Source organism: Caretta caretta, chromosome 7 (assembly GCF_965140235.1).
Source record: "Caretta caretta isolate rCarCar2 chromosome 7, rCarCar1.hap1, whole genome shotgun sequence".
NCBI lineage: Eukaryota > Metazoa > Chordata > Testudines > Cheloniidae > Caretta > Caretta caretta.
In genome coordinates, this window is record NC_134212.1 from 29,502,280 (window position 1) to 29,525,214 (window position 22,935).

Below are 22,935 nucleotides of genomic sequence, written 5' to 3' on the forward strand. Positions count from 1 at the left end.
CCCCATAAGGCTGGGAGTTTTCAAATAAGTTCATTTTATTCTTACCAAGCCTTATGCTGATGTCTAGTACTCAGGACCAAATTCTGCTTTCACTCACACTGGTTTAAAGTCGTTAAAGCCATGTACAGCATCAGTGTAAAAGAAATTTGGGGTGGGGGTGTAACTAGTGATAAACTAAAGAAAACATCTAGGATACCACTATTAGTCTGTCACATTGGTAATGTGGGGGTGGAGGACTGTAGTGTCACTTCTAATAAAGATGTTGGGGAGGAGGTGTAATCTACTCTTTTACTGCTGTTGCTACAGAATAACTTTTTGGTCATTCCTTAAGACTCTGTTGCTTCTAATTGCATGAGGCTATGGTGCATAAAGAGCCTGCCCTATATAGATTGTTGTTGTTGTTTAAAGTGCACTGTATTTAACTATGTTCCTTGGTCCTCCAGCCTCACTGAAATAATAGTCTATTTTCCTGCAGTCAGCAATTAAAAATGAGGAAGCTTATTGGCAATCCACTTTCCCCAGTGAAAAGGAAGCCAACATACCAAAAACATTTCCTGTATTCTGTAGCTGAATTTTAACCTGTTCTGAGACAAAGCCATTCAAATAGCTTTCTTTCCAAAAGGAAAATGTAAAAACAGGGTTAATCCTAAAGGAAAAATAAATAGTAATGTTCTTAATACGTACCAAGGAATATCAGGAGCACGCCCACGCCAATTTGAAGTATGAGGGATATGCTGATGAGAACAATAAGTGGGATGTAGAATGAGAAGGAAGGTCCTTGCTCCATTACTGCTTTCAACTGGGATGCATTGGCCATCAGAAGAGCAATGTCCAACATGCTCTCTGCAGCACTCTTCTTATTGGCATAGTGGTTCATATTAATGGGTCCATTTCCCTGCAGCCAGCGTTGTGGTCTAGGCTGAAAGTTAAAAAAATTCCAGTTATGAATACGTCAAGTTTAACAGGATAGAGAGCTAAAGAAGGGACTCTGGACCAGGGACTGATTTCCCTAATAGTTCTGCTCACCCCTGTACTGCTCTCATCTGTTTCTGTGTGCTCACACCTACCAAGATCCTCTCATCAAGGAGCAATAGATTATGCCTGGACTTAAGGCAGATATATACAATGTACTAACTGTTAGAAGCATGTGCATCAGAATTTCCATGTCACAAGAGACAGAAAGTTTGGGGAATCTGCATAATCTAAAGGCTGAGAAGTGTAGAAATTGGATTGCTTTTAAACATTTTTAAAACCAGGGCTATACATTAAACCAGCAGCTCTCAACCAGAGGTACGTGTACCCCTGGGGGTACACACAGGTCTTCCAGGGGGTACATCAACACCTCTAGATATTTACCTAGTTTTACAATAGGCTACATAAAAAGCACTAGCGAAGTCCATACAAACTAAAATTTCATACAGACAATTACTTGTTTATACTGTTCTATATACTATACACTGAAATGTAAGTACAATATTTAAATTCCAATTGATTTATTTTATAACTGTAAAAATATGGTAAAAATGAGACCATGAGCAATTTTTCAGTAATAGTGTGCTATGACACTTTTTTTTCTATATTTAGGTCTGATTTTGAAAGCAAGTAGTTTTTAAGTGAGGTGAAACCTGGGGATATGCAAAACAAATCAGACACCTGGAAAGGGGTACAGTAGTCTGGAACGGTTGGGAGCCACTGCTTTAAACACCCACTATACTGGATGAAACTCCTCCCTATGTGGGACAAGACCTATGCACCACCAGAGTCATTCAATAATCCTATCTGAGGATTTGTTGGATTAAACTGCTGCATAAGCCTTTGTGCCATCCAGATACACTGGTGGATATTCCCATGCTGTGCCCACCCCAATACGTATGTGGATATTCCATTTCTGATCTCATGTGATGGGAGATGATTAAGATACTTCCCCTCCCCCCCGCTACAAAGGCAATGGACTTTTTGTTTTGAAAGGTCAGGGGATTTCTAACACCAAATGCCAAAAAAGCAGTAATCTATTGGGGAAAGCAGTAGACATAGCAGGTCTGTTCTCTCTTGCTTTTTTTCCTTCCTCATCCTTTAGGATATCAGTAAAACTCTCATTGGCAACAGATTTCTAAAGGAATTAGGCACCTGGTGAGATTTTCAAAACTGCCTAAAAGCAGCTTATGTTGTGGCTGTGTTGGTCCCAGGGTATTAGAGAGACAAGGAGGATGAGTTAATATATTTTATTTGGACCAGCTTCTGTTGGTGAGAGCGACAAGCTCTTGAGCTTACATAGAGCTCTTCTTCAGAAGCTTGAGAGCGTGTCTCTCTCACCAACAGAAGTTGGTCCAATAAAAGATATTAACTCACCCACCTTGTCTCTCTCAAAGCAGGTTAGGCACCTACCTCCCTTTGACCTCTTTAAAAAATCTGGCCCTTGGTACACACTTAAAACTATGAACCAAATTATGCCTTCTGTTACACCCATGTAGCACAACTATATACCCAGGCACCTCTACCCACCTCCATGAAGTTGCACAGGCATAAGAGGGAGCAGAATATAGACCTTCGATATCTGATTTAATAACTCTTCTTCCTTACTGAATGTTTAATTATGCAAACAACTTCCTTTTCTCTTGGGTGACTGACTGTATATGAGCTTCCATCTTGTCCATATCTTTGGTTTCTAACTACTTCAATATAATTTCTTTTGAAAGATTATAAAAAGTGTCATGGCTGGGGTTTTTTGGTTTTGGGTTTTTTAACTCCCATTTGTTAGGGATATTTTTACTATATAAATGTTTTCTTTGGAAAGGCTAAGCACTGTGGGGAAAAGTCTCTATTTAAAGGTTCTTTCAAATTCAGAAGACACTCTCTAATTAAACTGGTCAGTGGCTGTGATCAAAGCATCCAAACTTCCAGTTTCAAAGCCAGTTCTGCCACTGTCCATCCTGTGCTTGTCGTCTTTGAAGCTAGAAAAATTTCAGTGCATTAAATGTTTTATGCTATATCACGTAACTGCCCAGTTCCTTGCAAGAGAACAAACTGAAAATTTGACCTCATTTCTCTGGACACAATTTAAATAATGTACTGAGAGAAAAATGTCATGAGACAGCAGTGATGGGAATGAAGCCATGTAATCATAGCCTCACACAGAGGATTACTGAGACTTGGTGAAAAGAGGAAGTGTTAATTTTTCAGATCAAAACTTCAGTCAGTCAGAAATATCTATTTCTTTAGCTTTGTTTAGCTCCCATGGTATTAAATTTTTTTAAAAAAAAACCCAACCCTATTTGCCCCAGTTTCCTGGGGGGGAAGACATGGACACATGCTACTGAATCACTTATATAAACATTACAGTTCCTTGAATGATATCGTCTCCCTAACAGAAGTGAAAACCCTTGTGGCTGTGTTCCCATTACCTTCAAGGAAAAGCAGCACAAAATAAATGTTGGAACTATTGAGCAAAAAGACTTAAACTAATATCACCTATTATTAATTGTACAATATAGGCCATATTCTGCCTGTGGCTGCAAACATGTAATGCCAATAACATCAAAAAGTTGCACAAGCGTAACAGCAGAATTTGGCCTGTGTGATTCTATTGAAAATAACTTTTTTTAAAAAATTTTTTATGGACTATAAAACTGATCCCATTTGTGGGGTTTTGCAATAAGTTCATAACTGAGGAAGCATAACTATCTGTTCAGGTATCTGCTGGCTAATTGTTTGCTTCTTCCTTCCAAAGAAACTGACTTAGAGTGCAATATTTGACCTATGGTAAATAGTAGATTGGTTTGACCCAGGCTCCAATTCTAAATGAAGAAAGCAGACTGCGAACTGGTGCAAAGATATTTTGCGCCCTAGGCGAAACTTCCACCTTGCGCCCCCTCTCTCCTTCCCCCAGAGCATCGCTTATTATAAACTTTCAAAAATGAATACTGCATAACGTGGCATTGTTCATTAGAATTAATACACATTCGGCTTGAAAATTTATTCTTTCTTCTTTTTGCTTGTCTGCCTTCCACTTACGAAATTGTGCCCCAGACAATTTTTCTCTATCTGCCATGAGGCTGCAACAACTGAAAACGAAAAAAAATTAAATTTTATTCCTATCAGTTCTTTTTCTTGTTCACTATTAAAAGTAAAGGATAGAGAATACATGTCACTTCCTGAGTCACTATTTGAATTTCATCAATTGTGTGACGTAAACATTTATTAAGAGATCAAGATGACTCTTCCTTAAAATTAAGCAATATTGATTGTAATCAGAAATACACCCTTTTTAGTCACATATACTTCATTCATTCATTCTTTCATATCAAAATCTACTACGTTTTATTCTACCTTTAGACTATCCAATTATTGTTAATAAAATTTATAAAATTAGAATGGCGGATACTCCATCATACAACAACTGACAATCAATATGACAAATTTCAACAAACTACACACATTTGCACATGATAAACATATACACTCAGATACTGAACATACACACACAATTGACACAAAGTATTAGCAAAATGATGCAGCAGCAATTGCAAGAGTCTTAGATCTGAAACAACTCAACAAAAATAGTTAGCCTCAGTCGACAACCTCCGAAAACTAGTGAACGTAGCATTATAAACAGGCTGTCAGAATGGGTGACGGCTGCACACGACAAGAAAAATGACGTCCTTGCCACTTTGTACCATAGTGAAGCAGTACACTCATGCCCACAATGCAGAGTTGGTGTAGGCTATAGCTGTAATGTACAAGAGAACGACAAGTTAAAATGCAAGTTCAACAACAGTTCTCTTTTCTTTATTCATTTGTTTTCTGGCAATAGTGTAAAAAAAAAAATTTGGGGGGCACCGCTTTTTGGCTCCCCCAAATCTTGGCGCCCTAGGCAGCTGCCTAGTGGTTACACCGGCCCTGTTCCCTATCCACATTGCAATAAAATCTTTAGGGCCCAGTCTTGGAGCTCTCTCTGTTTTCCCTTTGGCTTCAATGGGAGTGGGAACATGGCCTTAAATAATTTACTTTAATACACAACTCTTCATTAACTACATGTAAATGGACTGGGGCTCATTCCGCTTTAATTTCCACCTGTGGATATAATAGGGTGCTCACGCATCAGAGTGAAACTTGGCCCAGTCCTTATACCAGGAAAAGCACTCCCACATTTTTAAACATCCTGGGAGGATGGGGGACATGGAGGGTTAATATCCTGATTCATTAAATCGTCTATTATAGTGGCTGCTGGGTTCCAGCCCCACGTAAGGGTTATGGTCAATAGACAGCCTTAGTCACCGACCTCCTGTTCTGAGCTACTGCAGAGCACCTCTGTTGAGCACTGTGCTTTGGGCTTTTGTGGCTCATAGAGCAAACAAGTACAGTAATTTGGGTTTGAGTTGCTTTTCAACAATAACTACTTTAAATAGCGGGGAAAGTAAGGCATGGAGAGAATACCTACACTTGATATTCTAGTGTCCACTCCACTGAATTCATGTCCTATTTAAGTTTACTATTGACATTTTATATGGTGACTCTAACACTCTCGGAAATTCAGATGCAGCTGTTCTAACAAGTTAACAAATTCACCACTGAAAAATGTCAGTCCTCTACTGTATGCAAGTATTTCCAAACACCCTTTAGCTGAGGAAATGGTGGTATTTATCGCTTTTTATTTGGGGAGAGGGAAAATGTAACCAGAAAAGTTCCAGTAACTTCCACTCCCTCATTAGGGAGAGGTACTTCCCATCTGGCAAGGGAAGAGGAAAGAAACAGTGCATGGATTAGTGTGTCAGAATTGAAGATCGACATGCTGGAAGATCAGTTTAAGGCAACTGCTGAAAATACTGATTTAGTCAGTACTACTGCAGAGGCTTTGCTGTCTATGGCAGTTAGAATTGGGGGGAAAAAAGCATGTTAGATAGCAATATCTATGTTTAAATACTATGTAGGAGGAAAGCAGGAAATGATTTCATACTGTGATTAAGAAACAGCATGTAGCTGGCAGGTACCAGTAAATTAGGTCTCTGTGCTGCAGCTTCTTGGCTTTAGAAGATTTAAGCCTGAATCATAGAATATCAAGGTTCGAAGAGACCTCAGGAGATCATCTAGTCCAACCCCCTGCTCATAGCAGGACCAATCCCCAATTTTTGCCCCAGGTCCCTAAATGGCCCCCTCACGGATTGAACTCACAACCCTGGGTTTAGCAGGCCAATACTCAAACCACTGAGCTATCCCTCTCCCGAAAGCAAAGTGAGACACAGAAGCAAGGTCTATGCTAAAACTTGAACTGGGCTTACAATAACTGTCCAAAATGCTTTTTGCTATGCGGCTATAAAATGCCATCCAGTGCTCGCTGCAACGATGCTGTAACAGTGCCACGTATTTAACCAGTGCTTTCCATTTTATAAGCACTGTTCAGAAACCACAGGGTATCTACCTTTTCCCCTCCACAAGGGCAACATTTGCCCCCTGAAGAAGAGCTGGGATTGCTCACTTCTGCAGTGGCTCCTGGCACCCTGTGACTCTGTCCAGTTCTAATGCAGCTTTATGCTATGTCTACACTGCGAAGTGAAGGTGTGACTATAGCGTGGATAGACATGCCTATGCTAGCTTTAATCTAGCTAGCCTGGACGACAATAGTAGTGTAGATGTGATGGCCCAGATTTACCTACGGGCTAGGAACCAGAGTGTATGCAGGCTTCCTGCAGGGTTTGTACTCTGGATGCCAGCCTTTGCTGCCCCATTTCTACGGTTACCAATGCTAGCTAGATTAAAGCTAGCATGGCTTTGCCTATCTGTGCTACAATTACCCCTTCGCTTGCAGTCTGAAATACTGCTAATGCTGGCGGCACTTCCTCAGCCAGTGCCTGGCCCTTTTTAAGGCGCTTCCCACACAGAGGGGAGACTACAAATAAATGGGCACAGATTCCAACGATAGTAACCTTTTCCAGTGAGTGCAAGATAGATTAAGTGTTTCCACTACAGAGAGACCCTCCCCCAGTCAGTGAAAGGCTGGATCTTCAGAGGGCCCTCTGGTATTTGGGGCAGGAGTGATGGTGCGACTGTATTTCCCCCTTTCTACAAATGTATACAGGAAGGGTAAGATCCAGCTACAGAAGGTTCTTTCCATGCACATGTCTAGGATCTGTCTCCCTTACTGTTTTTTCCAACATGCTTATTTTACCCAAACTGTGTAAAGATCCATAAGGAGCAGTGAGAGGACACCTGCTGCCAGACAGCTTATGGAGTAGTGGGGAGACAATTCTATGAAATATATTCCCCATCCTTTTTTCCTGGAGCTCTCTGCATAAATGTGGCTGGGATAAAGCTGTTTCTCTGCCTCACAGTCAGTGCCGTACCTTAATAGCCTTGCACACACCAGAGAATTGCATCCCTGCAATATGCAGCTAACCTTACTTGGATAGGTCTAGATGACGTGCAATAAAAAATGTAAGCAACTCTCAGCACTACACCACAGCTAGCACTGTTGCCATCGCTCGTGGGGCTACACCAGTGGATGAATAACTTTGGGCGATCTGCCTAATGTAGATGTGGTCTTGGTTTACATGAGCACTGCCATGAGCAGGGGTGAAAGTAAGTCGAGTGACTTACCAGGACGCTGGGGCCAGCTCTGGCCCCCAGAAGGGGTGGAGCCTAGGGCAGAAGGGGCGGGGCTGAGGGGGTCAGAGCCAGCCCCAGCCCACCCTGTAAGGTAACTGCCCTCTCCCCTCCCCTCCCCTCTCCTCTCCCACCGGGGTAGCAGTAGCAGCCTGGGGCTCTGGGGGCTATTTAAAGGGCCTGTGGCTCCCCTGCTTCTACCACCCCAGTCCTTTAAATAGCCTCCGGAGCCCTGGAGTAGCGGCGGCGGGGCTCCAACGGCTATTTACAGGGCAGGGGTGGTAGAAGCAGAAAATCCCTGGCCCTTTAAATAGCCACCGGAGCCCCGCAGCTGCTACCTCAGGGCTCCAACAACAGGGCTCTGGAGGCAATTTAAAGGGCTTGGGGCGCCAGCTATAAATTGCCCCCTGGGGAAGCCAGGCTGCCTCAATACAGCACACCGGCTCTTGCCGGTACGCCATACCAGGGCGTAACGGCTTACTTTCACCTCTGGCCGTGAGCCAGTGCTGGATGTGATGATGGTGAGTCTTGTTCCAAGGAACTAAAACATCAATACTACTGGCATGTTTCTGCACCACTGCAAATATTCTGCATCTTTAGTCACAGTGTGGTGTGATGCAATCCCATGCCATGCTCCTACCACCAGAATTATCTAGTACAGACAAGTTACTGACTATATTTGGGGGGGGGAACCTCACAAGTGTCTGAGAATGGTTTCAAAGAAGCCCTCATGTGAACAAGATCTTAGTGTATTCACTTCCATGTTAACAACCAGCATGCACGCACGTCTGCCACAGCAGAGCTGGTATCTGAGCTCTGCGTAGGGTGACCAGATAGCAAGTGGGACAGGGGGTGTGGGGTAATAGGCGCTGTCAAGGTTCCTTCCCCACTCTGAACTCTAGGGTAAAGATGTGAGGACCTGCATGAAAGACCCCCTAAGCTTATTCTTACCAGCTTAGGTTAAACGCTGCCACCACCAAAGTGTTACACAAAGAACAGGGGAAGTGCCCACTTGGAAACTTCTCCTCCCTCCCCCCCACCCCGCCAAATATCCCCCCAAGCACTACACCCCCTTTCCTGCGGAAGGCTTGATAAAAATCCTCACCAATTTGCATAGGTGAACACAGACCCAAACCCTTAGATCTTAAGAACAATGAAAAAGCAATCAGGTTCTTAAGAGAATTTTAATTAAAGAAAAAGTAAAAGAATCACCTGTAAAATCAGGATGGCAAATACTTTACAGGGTAATCAGATTCAAAACATAGAGAATCCCTCTAGGCAAAACCTTAAGTTACAAAAAGACTCAAAAACAGGAATATACATTCCATTCAGCACAACTTTATTTTATCAGCCATTTAAACAAAACAGAATCTAACGCATATCTAGCTAGATTGCTTACTAACTCTTTACAGGAGTTCTGACCTGTTCTAGTCCTGGAAAAGCCTCACACAGACAGAGAGAACCCATTGTCTCCGTCCCGTCCCCCCCCCTCCAGCTTTTAAAGTATCTTGTCTCCTCATTGGTCATTTTGGTCAGGTGCCAGCGAGGTTATCCTAGCTTCTTAACCCTTTACAGGTGAAAGGGTTTTTCCTCTGGCCAGGAGGGATTTAAAGGTGTTTACCCTTCCCTTTATATTTATGACAGGCGCCCACATGAGACACAGTCCCAAATACTGGAACTGTCCCTAAAAAATCAGGACATCTGGGCACAAACCATGTTTGTCTGTGCAGTGTGTTCTTTAGCTTGTTCTGAAAAGGAGAGCTGTGAAAAGCTTTCCCATCTCCAATCTCTGTCGCTCTTCTGAGAGCAGTGAGAACCATTTGCTGAACAGCTTCGTTTTTCATTGACAGAGCTTGCTCACCCACCCAGCATCTTGCAGCCCCTTTTGTGGGACCACTGTCTTCACCAGCAGTGTTTACTCTCGTCTGTGGGGAGCCAACTAATTAAGACACTACATCAGAATAGTTGCATTGTTTTCCTTCTCTTAAATCTTTGCCAAAAGATTAAAAGGGTAACGAGTAACCCAATGCTTATTTCCCCACAGTACGGTTAATTTTAGTAATATTTTACTGGCAACTGTGTGGGTAAAAGAATATTTTGCAACTACTTGTTTTTACTGACCATTCTGACCCTGTGCCTTCCAGTTCATGGGGATTTCCTTTGTAAAAAGAGCCTTATTCCTTACACCCGATGACTCAACAACAAAAATGCTCTGGCTTTTAGTTGCAAATCAGGGACAGTATCCACTTCAGATAAAGTTTGAAAACAAATATCAAGGCAGTTTGCTAAACATACAGGTCTTAGAGTAGCAGCCGTGTTAGTCTGTATCCGCAAAAAGAAAAGGAGTACTTGTGGCACCTTAGAGACTAACCAATTTATTTGAGCATAAGCTTTCGTGAGCTACAGCATCGGATGAAGTGAGCTGTAGCTCACGAAAGCTTATGCTCAAATAAATTGGTAAGTCTCTAAGGTGCCACAAGTACTCCTTTTCTTTAGTCCGGTCTTGTGTGTATTATAGTAAGGCTCTCGCTTTTATTGCTCTTTGACTCAGTGGTGAAAGTTACCTGATTGAAAAGCCTGAAGACCAAACTTCCCTGTTCATTCACTAACCTACGCTGTCTACTTAAGCTTCCACACACTAGCACACTAACATGCCTAAAGTCTGACAAAGAGGAATGGCTGATAGGGGGATGGGGGGAAGAGGAATTTAGTCTTGCTATTCAAACTTTGGCCTTTGCTGAGAGTCCCCAAAAGGGTACCAATTACACTGTCAGGAGAGGTAAAAGTGTCAGTACCAATTCGCATGCTGGTTTTTTATGTGGATACCTCTCCACACTGGAAATTAGTCTGCAAACACCAGCACCACTGAACACTCATTTCTTTCATTCGCTCCATAACGATGTTAAAGTTCACTTCTGTGACTTTCTTGTGCCCTTGCATGTATGAAAGAAAATGCACGTGACTTCACGCGCTGGAGATTTTAATGTATGCCCTTTTGCTTCTGGCTTACATGCAGCTATTGTTCTGGTCAGCCTCTTACATTTCTCCCATCATACACCTGCTTTCTAAGAGGATAGAATTAAATACTGGTTTCAGAGTTGTTTGTTTTAGAACATGCTCTAAATCAACAGAGACCTGAAAGTTAAAAGTTATGAGCCAGATCTTGCAAATGCTTGTGCATATTGAGAGCTATAGGACTGTTAACATGAATGAAAACAACAAGGAGTCTGGTGGCACCTTAAAGACTAACGGATTTATTTTTTACCAATGAAAGCTTATGCCCAAATAAATCTGTTAGTCTTTAAAGTGCCACCAGATTCCTCGTTGTTTTTGTGGATACAGACTAACACGGCTACCCCTCTGATACTTGACAACATGAATGAAGTTACTCATATACATGAATCGGGGTTTGCAAGATCAAGCTCTATGACTGTTAATCTATCCTTAACTGACCACACTGGAAAACCAACAGTTCAGAGCTGTTAAACTAAACTTCAATTTCCAGCTCTCTGCATATACTGCAATCTTTGATTTGTGTGCACACAATACAAATTTGGGGCATCCAATCTGAGACGCTTTGACCCTGATTCAGAATCGTTGAGCACCCACAGCTCCTGTGGGTTTCAACTGGGGCTGTGAGTGCTCTGTGCTTCTGAATATCAGGCCCCATGTCTCAAGTTGGGCTTCCAGAAACTGAAGTATCCAAAAGCACTGGCCAATTCAGAAAACTTCACCCATTGCGTGTGTATAATAGACAATACTTTCTGTCTGCAAAGCACAAAATCCCCATAGAAGAAAAGTGAGGAAGGGGGACAACTTCCCGATTTTTTTTTTTTTAAGCATAAACCTAATCTATTAGTTTCCCAGTGTCTAAGTCGAAATGTTATTCCTGTAACTACACCATTAAGCTGATTATATAATTGTTTGTCAATCGCAGCGTCCCCGGCTCTCTCTCATTCACAAATCAGAAATATGATGGGTAACTATGTGGTCACTCACAACCAGAAATATCTTGTTTTAGGCATTCTCTCCTGAAAAGACTCCAGAACCCTTGCTGTTTTTCAGTATTATGCCTAGGAAAATCTTTGGAATGGTGGCAGCTATGCAACAGATGGTTGAGACCTTCTTGTTTTTCTATCTCCTCAAAGATAAAACCGCCAAAGGACCATGCCCACAACACCACACTCAACCACTAGTTCACTACTGACTCAGATAGAAGAATACCACATACAGAACTTAGGGTATGTCTACACTGGCATGTTTCTGCACCACAAATTATACCACTTTTATTAAAACGCTGTTGCGTGTCCACACTGTGCTCCTTGTGACGCTTGAGAGCATCCACATTAGCAGGTCTTGCCATGGCAAAGACAGCAGTGCATTGTGGTAGCTATCCCACTGTGCAACTGGCCGCAGGGTTCTTTGGGAAGGGTTTGCAATGCCTCATGGGGCAGGCACAGCATCACATGATGCAGGTTTCCCAATTCCATTGTTCCATGGGCATCCTACTACATTGCCAGCTACTTTTCAACTGAAGTGGTAGGGGGGAGAGTTTGACAAGGAGTGTGTGTGTGTGTATGAAGGGATGGAGAGAGTGTGTTTTGGGGGACAGAGAGTGTGTCAGCATGTTGTCTTGTAAGTTCAGACAGCGGCAGGAAGCAACCAGTCCTGAGGCAGGGGGAGGGGGAAACCCCAACATCAGCCCTGCTTTGAAAGGGGAGGGGCGCATGTCTCCAGGGCAGCTGAGTTCAAAACAATGAGCAGAGCGGTCACTTGAGGCATTATGGGACAGCTCCGGAGGCCAATTACGCCGCAGAAAGCAATCAAGTGTCTACACTGGCAATAGAGCGCTGGAGCCTCTGTGCAAATAGCCTTACGACTCTCGTTGAGGTGGTTTTTTTGCAGCACTGCAACGGAGGAGTTTCTGTGCACAAAGTGGCTTGGCAGTGTGTACACATCTGCAGTTTGAGTTCAAAAACCTACTTTACTGTGCAGAAACTTGCCAGTGTAGACAAGCCCTCATCAACACCACTTCCTAAAGTAGTACCTCCATTTTCTCTAGAGGTCTGGCATTCAAGTGCTAATGCAGCTCAACGATGCTTAGCTTGTGAGAGCTGGTGAAATCACATCTGAGATGTTTTTCACAGGTCTAAAATCAAGAGTATTATTATAGCAACATTATTAAAAAAGAAAAGGAAAAAGTAGGATTAATAATGTATTCAGATAAAGACAATACAGAATTCCTTAGAAAGCAATCAAGACGACAATGCATATCAAGTAGTAAAGGGTTTTAAAAGGAAAACAAATCCAACTTATTTAATCAAGACAAAACCATTCATGCTAGATTTCTTTTTCCCTGCATCATGTTTTCCTTTCATTTCTGTATTAAGGCTTTGATTCGGGAAAGTGTGTATGCATGAAGTTAAGTCCATCCCTATTCAGGACTGCACTAAGGGCAGCACATAAGAACATGCTTAAATAGGCCCAGATTCAGGAAAGCCTCCCAATCTGCCATCATTCCCAGATTAGACAAGAATGCAGTCCCTGCATGTTAATGTATTGCGTTAATGCTTACGTAGAACTTGCTCCAAAGAATGAGTGTATAACTATATACTATTGTCTCTTACAAAAGATATTGGACCAAATTCAAAACCACTGTAAGCGGAAGCAACTCCACTGAAGCCCATGCCAGGGCTGCGTTTAGCTTTCAGACTTAAATTCAAAGGGAAGGGAGGGACTGATCCTGCTCTATTTTAAATCAGTGGGAGTCTTGTCAATAAATTCACTGAGAGCAAGATTAGGCCCTGAAGCAGTATAATTACCACCCTATGCGGTGAAACAGCAAAGGTTTCTCCTTTAATACAAACTAATATTTTCTCTGCATGACACAAACTCTATAGAAGAAAATGAATATTCAGAGCCAATATGATTATTTAATGATGCTTTATAATCGCACATGAGAGTTCTAACTACAAAGCTCATGAAATCTGGGAATACCATTCTGGAAGACAAGATAACTAATGTGGCAGGTTTTCACAGAGCCCTGCTGTGGCTTGCAGACATTCTGATAGCTTCAAAATAAGTTTTAAAAGTACTACTACAACTGAGAACTAAACTTGATCCAGATGATAAATGCAGGGTACTAGAGGTCTGACTCCTGTAATCATATGGCACATCACATGTTCTCCAATGGGTTTTGCTTTGTGTGGAGCATTATCAGATTCTGCCCAGATTCAAATCTTCATTCTTCTGGTCCTTTTCTTTTATAGTCCTCTGTGTAACTGTTTCCTTGCCAATAAGCATCACTGACTTGTGCATCTTTGTTCCATGAGGATTTTAATATTGTAAAACTAATGAGTTTTGGGGTATGCAGGATTGGGCCCTAAATGAGTAGCTTAAGTCTGGGCATTGAGCAGATAAGGGTAGACTCTCTCCCCAGAGGTTTTAGGTTTTTAAATATTCCCTTGGCGGCTCATCCTGCTTTTGAATCTGTACTTCTTTACGGTCTGTTCCCTACGTTTAGAACAGCTTCATCTTTCGTGTATGCCAAGTCGTCTTTCTTTTCTCAAATCCTGTTTGGAATATTTTTATTACCCAAACTGACCGGCTATGGAAAAAGTAAACCAACAAAAATGCTGAAAAAGCCAACTCTAAAAATCAGTTTTTAATAATTTAAGACAATGAGAACTTGTTTTTAAAATGATTTTTAGAGCATCTGTAGACTGCTGGCTTTCACCTTCCATCTCTCCACTCCACAGCTATTTGGTCTTACAGCATTTGTCAGAATTACATTGTAAGCTGACTGTGCTGTGTTGTGTTGTGTGTTTGTAAAGCTCTGTTGACATGTTGCATTTGCTATAAATAATTACTACTAGCCATTAGATGAGACAGAGTTTCCATTTGAAATATGTAATGCTTCAGGACACATTTCATTCTAGTGAAGAACAGAATAATTATTTCAGGTTCCCACATGTATTGAAGTTTGTTCATTATAGTTTTAGACTGCCAGGACACCTCAATATTCTTTATTAACATTTGCTTATGGATGCTAATAGTGAAAATACCTGCTTTGCATATCTTTCTAGCCAGAAAAAAAACTATAAATGTATGAATGGCTACAATGTGACATTAATATCCCTTGCTCTGCTATGCAACTTTTAGGTTTATTTTTCCTCTCTTTGGTAGCTTATTCATCTGACAGAATATACTGTGTGTATTGATACAGTGAGATAGCACACCAGCTATAAGAAAACTTTTGAGACAGCTTCCATATTTTTCTATTTCTTGTCCTCATTAGCTATTGCCAGCAGCACTTGCATTAAAAACTCTTGAAAAAATCTCTTAGGCAGGATCATTGACTTTAATTGGAATAATGAAGAATAGGCTCTACTAAAAGTGAGAAAGGAACTACTCATTGTGAGCAAAGGCGTGACAATCTAGCCTAACCATAGAAGATAGGAATTTCTGGCTCTTAATATATCTCTCTCATATAGATAGATCCCTTGGGGTCCTGGCCTAGTCAATAAGGGCCAGATTTTCAATAGCGCTTAGCATCGAAAATGGAGGCTTGATTTTTCAGAAGAGCTTAGCTCCCAGTTATCCACCATGCTGAGCTCTTCTTAAAATCTGATCATAGATATCGCAGTGGGATCTGTTGGGTGCTGAGTGCTTCCCCCTTTTTTAGGTATCCAAGGGTATGTCGACACAGCAAAGAAAAATACATGGTTGGCCTGTGCCAGCTGATTCGGGCTTGGGCTGTTTTATTGCTGTGTAGACTTCCAGGCTCAGGCTGTAGCCTGAGCTCTGGGACTCTCCACCCCACAGGGTCTTAGAGCCTGGGCTCCAGCCTGAGTCTGGAACTCTACACAACAATGAAACAGCCCCGCAAGTCGGAGTTCACTGGCACAGGCAAGCTGCGAGTTCTTCTTTGCTGTGTAGACATACCCTTAAGGGGATCTGAGCTTTTTTGGAAAATCTGACCCTTAGCCTCTGCCTCATTCCTCCTCCCCGCCCCTGCCAAAACAAAAGTGCACTTTCCTATTTCAGGTGTAATGGGAGGATTAAAGTTTGTAAATACCTCTACAACATTACTTTATAGAATTATTTGGTTTTAAATATTCTTGGCAATTAATTTTACAGCTGCTTATTCTTCATGTGATATCTTAATTGACTGATTGTGTGTCAGTTTCTTTGGGAAAGGTTTGCCACAAATGGAACAGTAACTACAGATGGCAGAATATAAAGCAAGAGCAGAAAACCCACTAAAGTATATAGAAAAATTCCAAGAACAGAAACTGAAAGGGAAAAACATCCCCACTTTGAGTTAACATGACCTAGTCAAAGCTATTCCTTTCTGTTAAAATGAGATGAATGAGGAATTGGCAGTTCTAAAGAGAATTTTTCAGTTCATCATTCTGACTCAAGTACATCAAGCCTGACTTGGGATCAGACATGAGTAATGCCAAAATCAACCAATTTTTTTTTATTGCGGTACTTTTCCAGTATTTGACAATCTGCTTTAGAACTTATGCCAGTAAGGAAGGCTATATGACATCACACACAGGGCTCATCAAGGTGGGAACAGGAATCTTACACAGATGTGCCTGTGCCTTGACTGCATGGGAAAGTTTTACCAATTATACAGCTACAGTTATACTGATATGTTGTTCTATATGGACACTCTTATTCAGGCATAGGAGTGGCTTTTTCCAGATTAGCTTAACCCCCTTCACAAACAACTTAAGCTAAACCATAAAAAAGGTTCTCTTATACCAGGATAAGTGTCCACACTAGATCAGTTTAAATTTGCACCTTCCGTTACACCAAGAAAAAACTTTTGCATAGAGACAAGCCTTTTTCAAGTAGAGGATTCAATACTTTACAGACAGATGTTGTGATTTAGGAATTTGTCAACTATTCATCCAATTAGTGGTGGAAGGTGGTTGTTGGGTTTTTTTGGTTCAGTTCTTTGGACTGATTCATGAAAAATTCACAAACAATCCTAAGTAATTCACTTCAGGCACCCGCCCCCCCCCCCCCCTCGCCCCAAACACACACACATCTTTTCCTGAACCTCTTTTGGTCTCTTCTCTATCCTCCTCACTGTTCAGGTGCATAAAGAGGACCTCTCTGCTTCTCCTTGAGTTGCTAGAGCTGCTCTGTAGGGAGGGAAAAATGCACTCAATCCTGTTGCTTCTCACAGCAGCTCTACCTAAGAGGAGGTGGAGAGTGAGCACAGGCTTGAGTGGAGGGCTGTATGATGAGCGGGACTGGATACCTGGAGCTAGGAGCTGAACAGCCTCAAGGCTGAGGACAAACAAAAACAGACAGTTAATCAACTTTCCTATGCTCCTTTGTGCTGCTCTCAGTGGATAATGAATGTCTCAGCATTTTAAAACATAGATTTTGAATAGACAAAGCGGGAGATTTCAGGCCAAAAGAGAGATTTCTCCATCAAGCTGAGTGAGCAGTCTATTCAAAAATAGCTTATACAAATGTGACTGTAAGAATATTAGAAAATAGGGGTTGTTGTTTTAAAAGCTGTGCACTCAAGCAGGAAAGACAGAAAAACTCTACTAGAGAAATGTTCTGCCAATCTTGGAAGGAATAGATTAAAAGTTTTTTTTCTGGTCGACTATAGTATATTTGAGATTCAAGGCATTCAAAATAGTCTCAGAATCAGATTTCCAAAGGGGATATGAACAACTGACATTTGTAGTAAGCACTATCCGCTAAATATTTGAGCCGTGGCTTCAGTTTAAATCAGCTGTCCTTACTCAAATTCCATTAGCTACTGGAGTTCCTATCTCCCTTAAATACTGTAGAATTACTCCTTGGTCACATACTGCTATGAGTCAGCCATATATTCATTAGCAAAGTCATCCTTCCTATGTATATGCACGGTAGTGAGTGATTCTGTGGCAAATAGTCTCTGGTTAGAATTGATAGCAAGCTATAGCACACACATTTCCTAAAAACTCCCCTTGAACTAAATAGAACTACATTGTTTATTATTTGTAATATTGTAATACCTAAAGGCCACCTTCTGGTTTGGAGCCCCATTGGCCTAAGTACTGTATAAATATGTAGAAAGATATGGTCCCAGCCCCGAAAAGCTTATGTTCTAATTTAATGACAATGTCCAGGGATGAACAAGTGTGCTGAAACAGCAGTTGGCAAGGGAAGGTAGCAGCTCCAGCAGTGGTGGACAACCTGCGGCCCGTCAGGAGAATTTGATTGTGGGCCACAAACCATTTTGCTGACGTTGACCGTCCGCAGGCACGGCCCCCACAGCTCCCAGTGGCCGCGGTTTGCCGTTCCCGGTCAATGGGAGCTGCAGGGAGTGGCGGGCCAGCATATAGAGAGAGGAAGAACGATTCTCTACTACCTTTCCATAGGCAAACTTGGAAGTCTGAATAGGAACACGCTGTATTATATTCTAACAGAAAGCACTTTGTTAATCATAGTTTTATTTCATATATATGAAGGGAAAGAACAGGTGTAATCCTGCTTCTAGGTAAATTAATAGCAAAGAAGGAACTTAAAAAGTTTTGCATGCCGTTTGCAGTCTGTTTTAGTGTGATAAATGCAAATTATATTATCCGTTCCCTGAGGGACTGACTGAAGTACATGGAAATGGGGGGGGAGGCGTTTGCACCTCAAATCTTAGATGCTCTTCCTAAATTTAACCCAGGACACAATACGCCCATCGAATGGGGTTCAGGATTAAAACCTAAGGCATATTTTTGCAGGGCAGAGATTGCTCCCGCTCTCCTCCGTTCGCACTTGGCAGGTGATGGGTTTCCTCCCTTCAGCCCGGAGCACACACGGGCAGCGGTGGCAGGGGCTCGCTCAGCCCCGTCTCGTTGCGGGGTGAAGGGCCTGGCTCCCACTCCCCTCTCTGGGGCCAGCGCTTTGACCTCTGGCTTGTCAGCCCCTGACCCATCTCCCGCCTCGGGGCCCAGCGGGAGCCAGCCCCCGCCTGTCCGACCAGAGCCCCCGCGCCTTGGCCGGGCCGGACAGCGCCTGCGCCGCGACGGCCCCGGGTCCCTCTCAGCCGCCAGGCCTCAGCCCAGGCCGGGAGCTGGTCCAGCCCCGCCTCGCAGGATGCGCCACTCGGCCCCGCGCTGCTCCTTACCCTGTCGGGAGGCGCTCGCTCGCCGCCGCCGCCGGTTTGCCCGTTCAGCTCGAGGGTCTCGGAGGCCGAGGCCGCGGCCATGGTGCTCGGCCGCCCGCGGGGAGGAGGCGCTCCGGCCGCAGCTCGCTTGCCCGCAGGGGCCGCTTATCCGCCGGCCCAGCCGCGCCCGGTATCTGCCTTCCCAACGCGCCGCGCACCCGCATGCGGCGGCCGGCCCGGAGAGTCCCGCCTCGGAGCCCGCTCCGCAGTGGCTGCTTCCCTTTCCGCCCGGGATTCCCCTTCGTCTCGGCCCGGCACGCCCGGGCAAGCCTCGCCTGTCTGCGGGGGCAGAGCTGCCAGTGCCTGGGTGAGTGGCCGGAGGATGTTCTGAAACGTTGGCGGCTCCGCGGGGCACGGAGCCAGACCAGAAGAAGAACCAGGCGTCCGGGTTAACTCTAGAGGCAGCAGATTGGAAACCAACAACCGGAAATATTTCTTCACCCAGCACACCTTGCTGGGGATGCTGTGAGGGCTAAAAGTATCACTGGCTTCAAAAAAAAAAAAAAAAAAAAAAAAAAAGCATTAGAGAACATTCACGGAGGATAGGTCCAGCAGTGGCTAATGGCCATGCTCAGGGATGCAGCCCCATGCTGCAGGTGTCTCTAAACCTCTTACTGACGGAACCTGGGAGTGGATGATGGGGAATGGATCACTCCATAAATTGCCCTATTCCGGTATTCCCTCTAAAGCATCTGGCGCCGGCCGCTGTTGAGAGACTTGAATATTCAAAAATCCTGAGATTGGTTTTTAAAATGAGATGGTTTTTCTTTAAATATATTTTTAGTTCTTGCTTTCTGGTTTACAAACCTTTAGGACACACTTAGGACAGGTTTTCAAGCTTTTCTCTGGAAATGGGAGGGCTAAAATTTAATTAAAAAATGAAAGTTGACATTCTCATAAAATAACATGACTCCAGGAGCTGATGGATCAAGAAAAACACCAAATGTAAGACTCTCAATAAAATAACAAGAGTTGGTCACACTGCAAGTTAGAAGTAGATGGTAATGGAACCCACAAATCTTGATTCCCAGCCCACTGCACTAACCACGGGACCACACTCTCCAAACATCTGTTAGATAAGTGGCCACAGTAATATACAAAACCTTATCAGTCTTTTAGTACAAGGACCATGCACTTCCGTGCAGTTCACTCTATGATGATTTTTAAATGAAAATCTTGCATAGTGCTTGCATTCAAAACACTTTACAAAATAGGGCAAAGACGTGCAGACTTGAGGAACTGCACACAAGTGAATAGTTTCAGTGGGACTATCCACAGGCATAAATATGTGCAAAGTTGGGTCTTATGTCAGGACCTGAATTGCTTGTGATACCTATTACTGGCATGCAAGGGGATGGCAGCCAGCACGTAACATACTATAGAACAATCAGGGATGAGACATTTTCACCAAGGAGATGAAGGCAAACCCCCTACTCTGACAAAAACCACCAAGAAATCTTTAATGTCCATGAAGAGCAGATAAGAGCTCTGTTTTGAGATGTTTAATCCCTTCCATAGTAAGTAAATCCAATTATCTTCCTTACTAGGAGGCTTTGTTGATCCTGCTGGTTAATGCAGGGCTTTGGCAGGTAAGCCATTCATTCCAGGTTGGGCTGTGTAGAAATAGCTGTTATAATTCAATGGGTCAAACACAGCCAAATATGACTAACCTAATATACATCAAGAAATGGGGCTATACAGGAACTTGTACTTTTTGGATGGATGAAGGCACTTGACCTTAGACTTTGTGTATCTCAACCGTAGAATAGTTATTTAGGTTGTAAATGTCATTTTTATTCACGGCCTACAAAGACCTTCAGATAAATGTCAGAAAAAAATGCATTTTAGAAAAAAATTTAATGAACCAAAAACACTGAGGAGATTAAAAAGTCACCAATTTGAAATTTATTCTATTAAAAAAAAATCTGTATCCTCCTTCCAATGTTTGTGGGTTTGCAATCTCCTTGTCCTATTTTTCTAGAAATATTTTTCTTCTCTGTTACTGTGTGAATGACTCACATAAAAAGGAATGACAGACTGTACAGTGTACAGGTTTTATGGTAAAGGACACCAGCACAGATCCCTAAAATAGGTAGAAACTGTGAAACTGACTATACACAAAGTGCTGTCAACTGCAAAAAGTAAACAATGTGAAAAGAAATAGAGGAAAATAATTTCAATCACTTTTTTTCCTGATGCTTTTTAAATTTATTACTGTTACAATTAACATCTATGATTACCGAAGATTGAAGGAGTATAGATTAAAAAATTACGTGGACTCTTCCTTTAACACACACACATAATCCCTTCTCAAATAGCAGCATAGCTACAACTGAAATTGCTTTCCAACAGTGAAAAGGCTTTGCACAGTTACAAGTTGTTCAGTAGCTCTATTCTTATGCTGTTTAGAGCTGAGTAATTGTATCTAAATATAGAATAATTCCTTAGTATATAATCCTATAAATTTCCATTATTTAAAATGTTGGCTCTGGCTGGGGCTCATTCATCTCCTAGTTTAAATTAGAGCAACTGAGATAATCCACAGCATAGAGACACTCCAACTTTCACCTTTTAGGCTTTGCTCCTTATATAGAGAGTAGCAAGAGGTATGGGATAGAACTGCTATACTACCAAGGGATTCCTTTATCATACCTAACCATCTCCAGCCACTTTATGGCTTCTTTGCACCAACAGACAATCACTAAGGGGCTGGCGGAATGGAGAATTTGGCTCTTTGCCAGATGATGTTGTAAAGGCCAAGACTATAACAGGGTTAAAAAAAGAACTAGATAAGTTCATGGAAGAAAGGTCCATCAATGGCTATTAGCCAGGATGGTCAGTGATGGCATCACTGCCTTCTGTTTGCCAGAAGCTGGGAATGGGCGACAGGGCACAGCTATCTTGATGATTACCTGTTCTGTTCATTTCCTTCTGGGGCATTGGCCACTGTTGGAAGACAAAAAGAAAAGGAGTACTTGTGGCACAGGATACTGGGCTAGATGGACCTTTGGTCTGACCCAGTATGGCCGTCCTTGTGTTCTTAAAGTGCTAGCTATATCGTAGTAGTAATTACGAAACTAAACTCACTCCTCTGTATCAGATTATTGTAGCCAACCCCAAACAGTACGTGATTTTATCCAGCAAATGTGCTGCGAGGTTTGGGTGTCAGTTTAAGAGTGGGAATTCTGATGTTCTCTTTGAATTTCGTGGCTTTTTGTGATTTGGCAGAGCTTTTACGCTTCCTGTAACATGGTTTATTATGTACAAATCAGTATGCATTTCAGGATAGGATTACACTGAGTCATTGCTGCTAATAATTTTCTATTGGACTTTACAGTATTTTATACAAAACTGATTAATCAAGCAACTATCAGCAAGTCACTGTAAACTTTTAGGCTTGCTACATTGCAGATAAAAGTGTGTCAACTGTCAAACATGTCTGAATGCAAACAAGCACAGGTTAGGCGTCCATATTTACTGATAAAGGTTACTGAAGAAAAAACTTTACAGATGAGTCCAATCCAATTTGTTATTAACTTCCTGTCTATAAAAAGTCTAATGCACATCAGCAAAAAGAAAAAAAATATTATACAGCTTCTCATGATAAAAAGCAGCAGCCATTTGTTTTAGTGGAATATCTTGGACCACTTAAAGAAAATTCCCATAATTCTACAAATCTATATTGATTCATTGTGAACTTTAAAAAAAAAACACAGCTGGATGGGAAGTCTGAATTTAGAGAAGACAAAATTAAATCTTTACAGCATTGTGGACTCTCAGAAAAGCGAGAACACCATAGAATAATATTTGGAATAATATTTTGAAAACAAAGGTCTACCTACAACTCTCCTTGTTATGAAGAGGAAATATGCAACAGGAGGAGGAGAGAGTAAAAGAGCTTTAAAAAAGCCCACACACATACTGCTGCTGCTTTGGACCACCATATCCAAGGTGACAAAGGGACATGACTGAAGCATTTACCAGGACAGTGGGAAGGAACTGTGCAGGAGGTATTGTGGCGGTTTGTAAGGGGTGGGCCTGGCCATTCTGCCTATGGTGTTACAATGGTCAATAGGGGCCACTGCAGCAAGGTGATTTATTGGGATAGTTTGCATCAGGACAGAGGGAGGCACATTGCTTCCCATCTTGGACCCTGTATTGGA

At 42.4% G+C, this 22,935-nt stretch overlaps 1 protein-coding gene across 1 annotated transcript in view; it reads right to left on the minus strand.

Moving 5' to 3' along the window:
• Positions 1–19,221, minus strand: part of NINJ1 (ninjurin 1) — a 36,921-nt gene extending 17,700 nt beyond the window's left edge. Inside the window, exons 1-2 of the mRNA XM_048858456.2 lie at positions 18,734–19,221; positions 685–919 (exon numbers count right to left, since the gene is read on the minus strand). Coding sequence (XP_048714413.2) covers positions 685–919; positions 18,734–18,814 — 316 coding nt within the window. The 5' untranslated portion in view covers positions 18,815–19,221. The remainder of the gene's footprint in view (positions 1–684; positions 920–18,733) is intronic.
• Between the last annotated feature and the right edge of the window lie 3,714 nt (positions 19,222–22,935).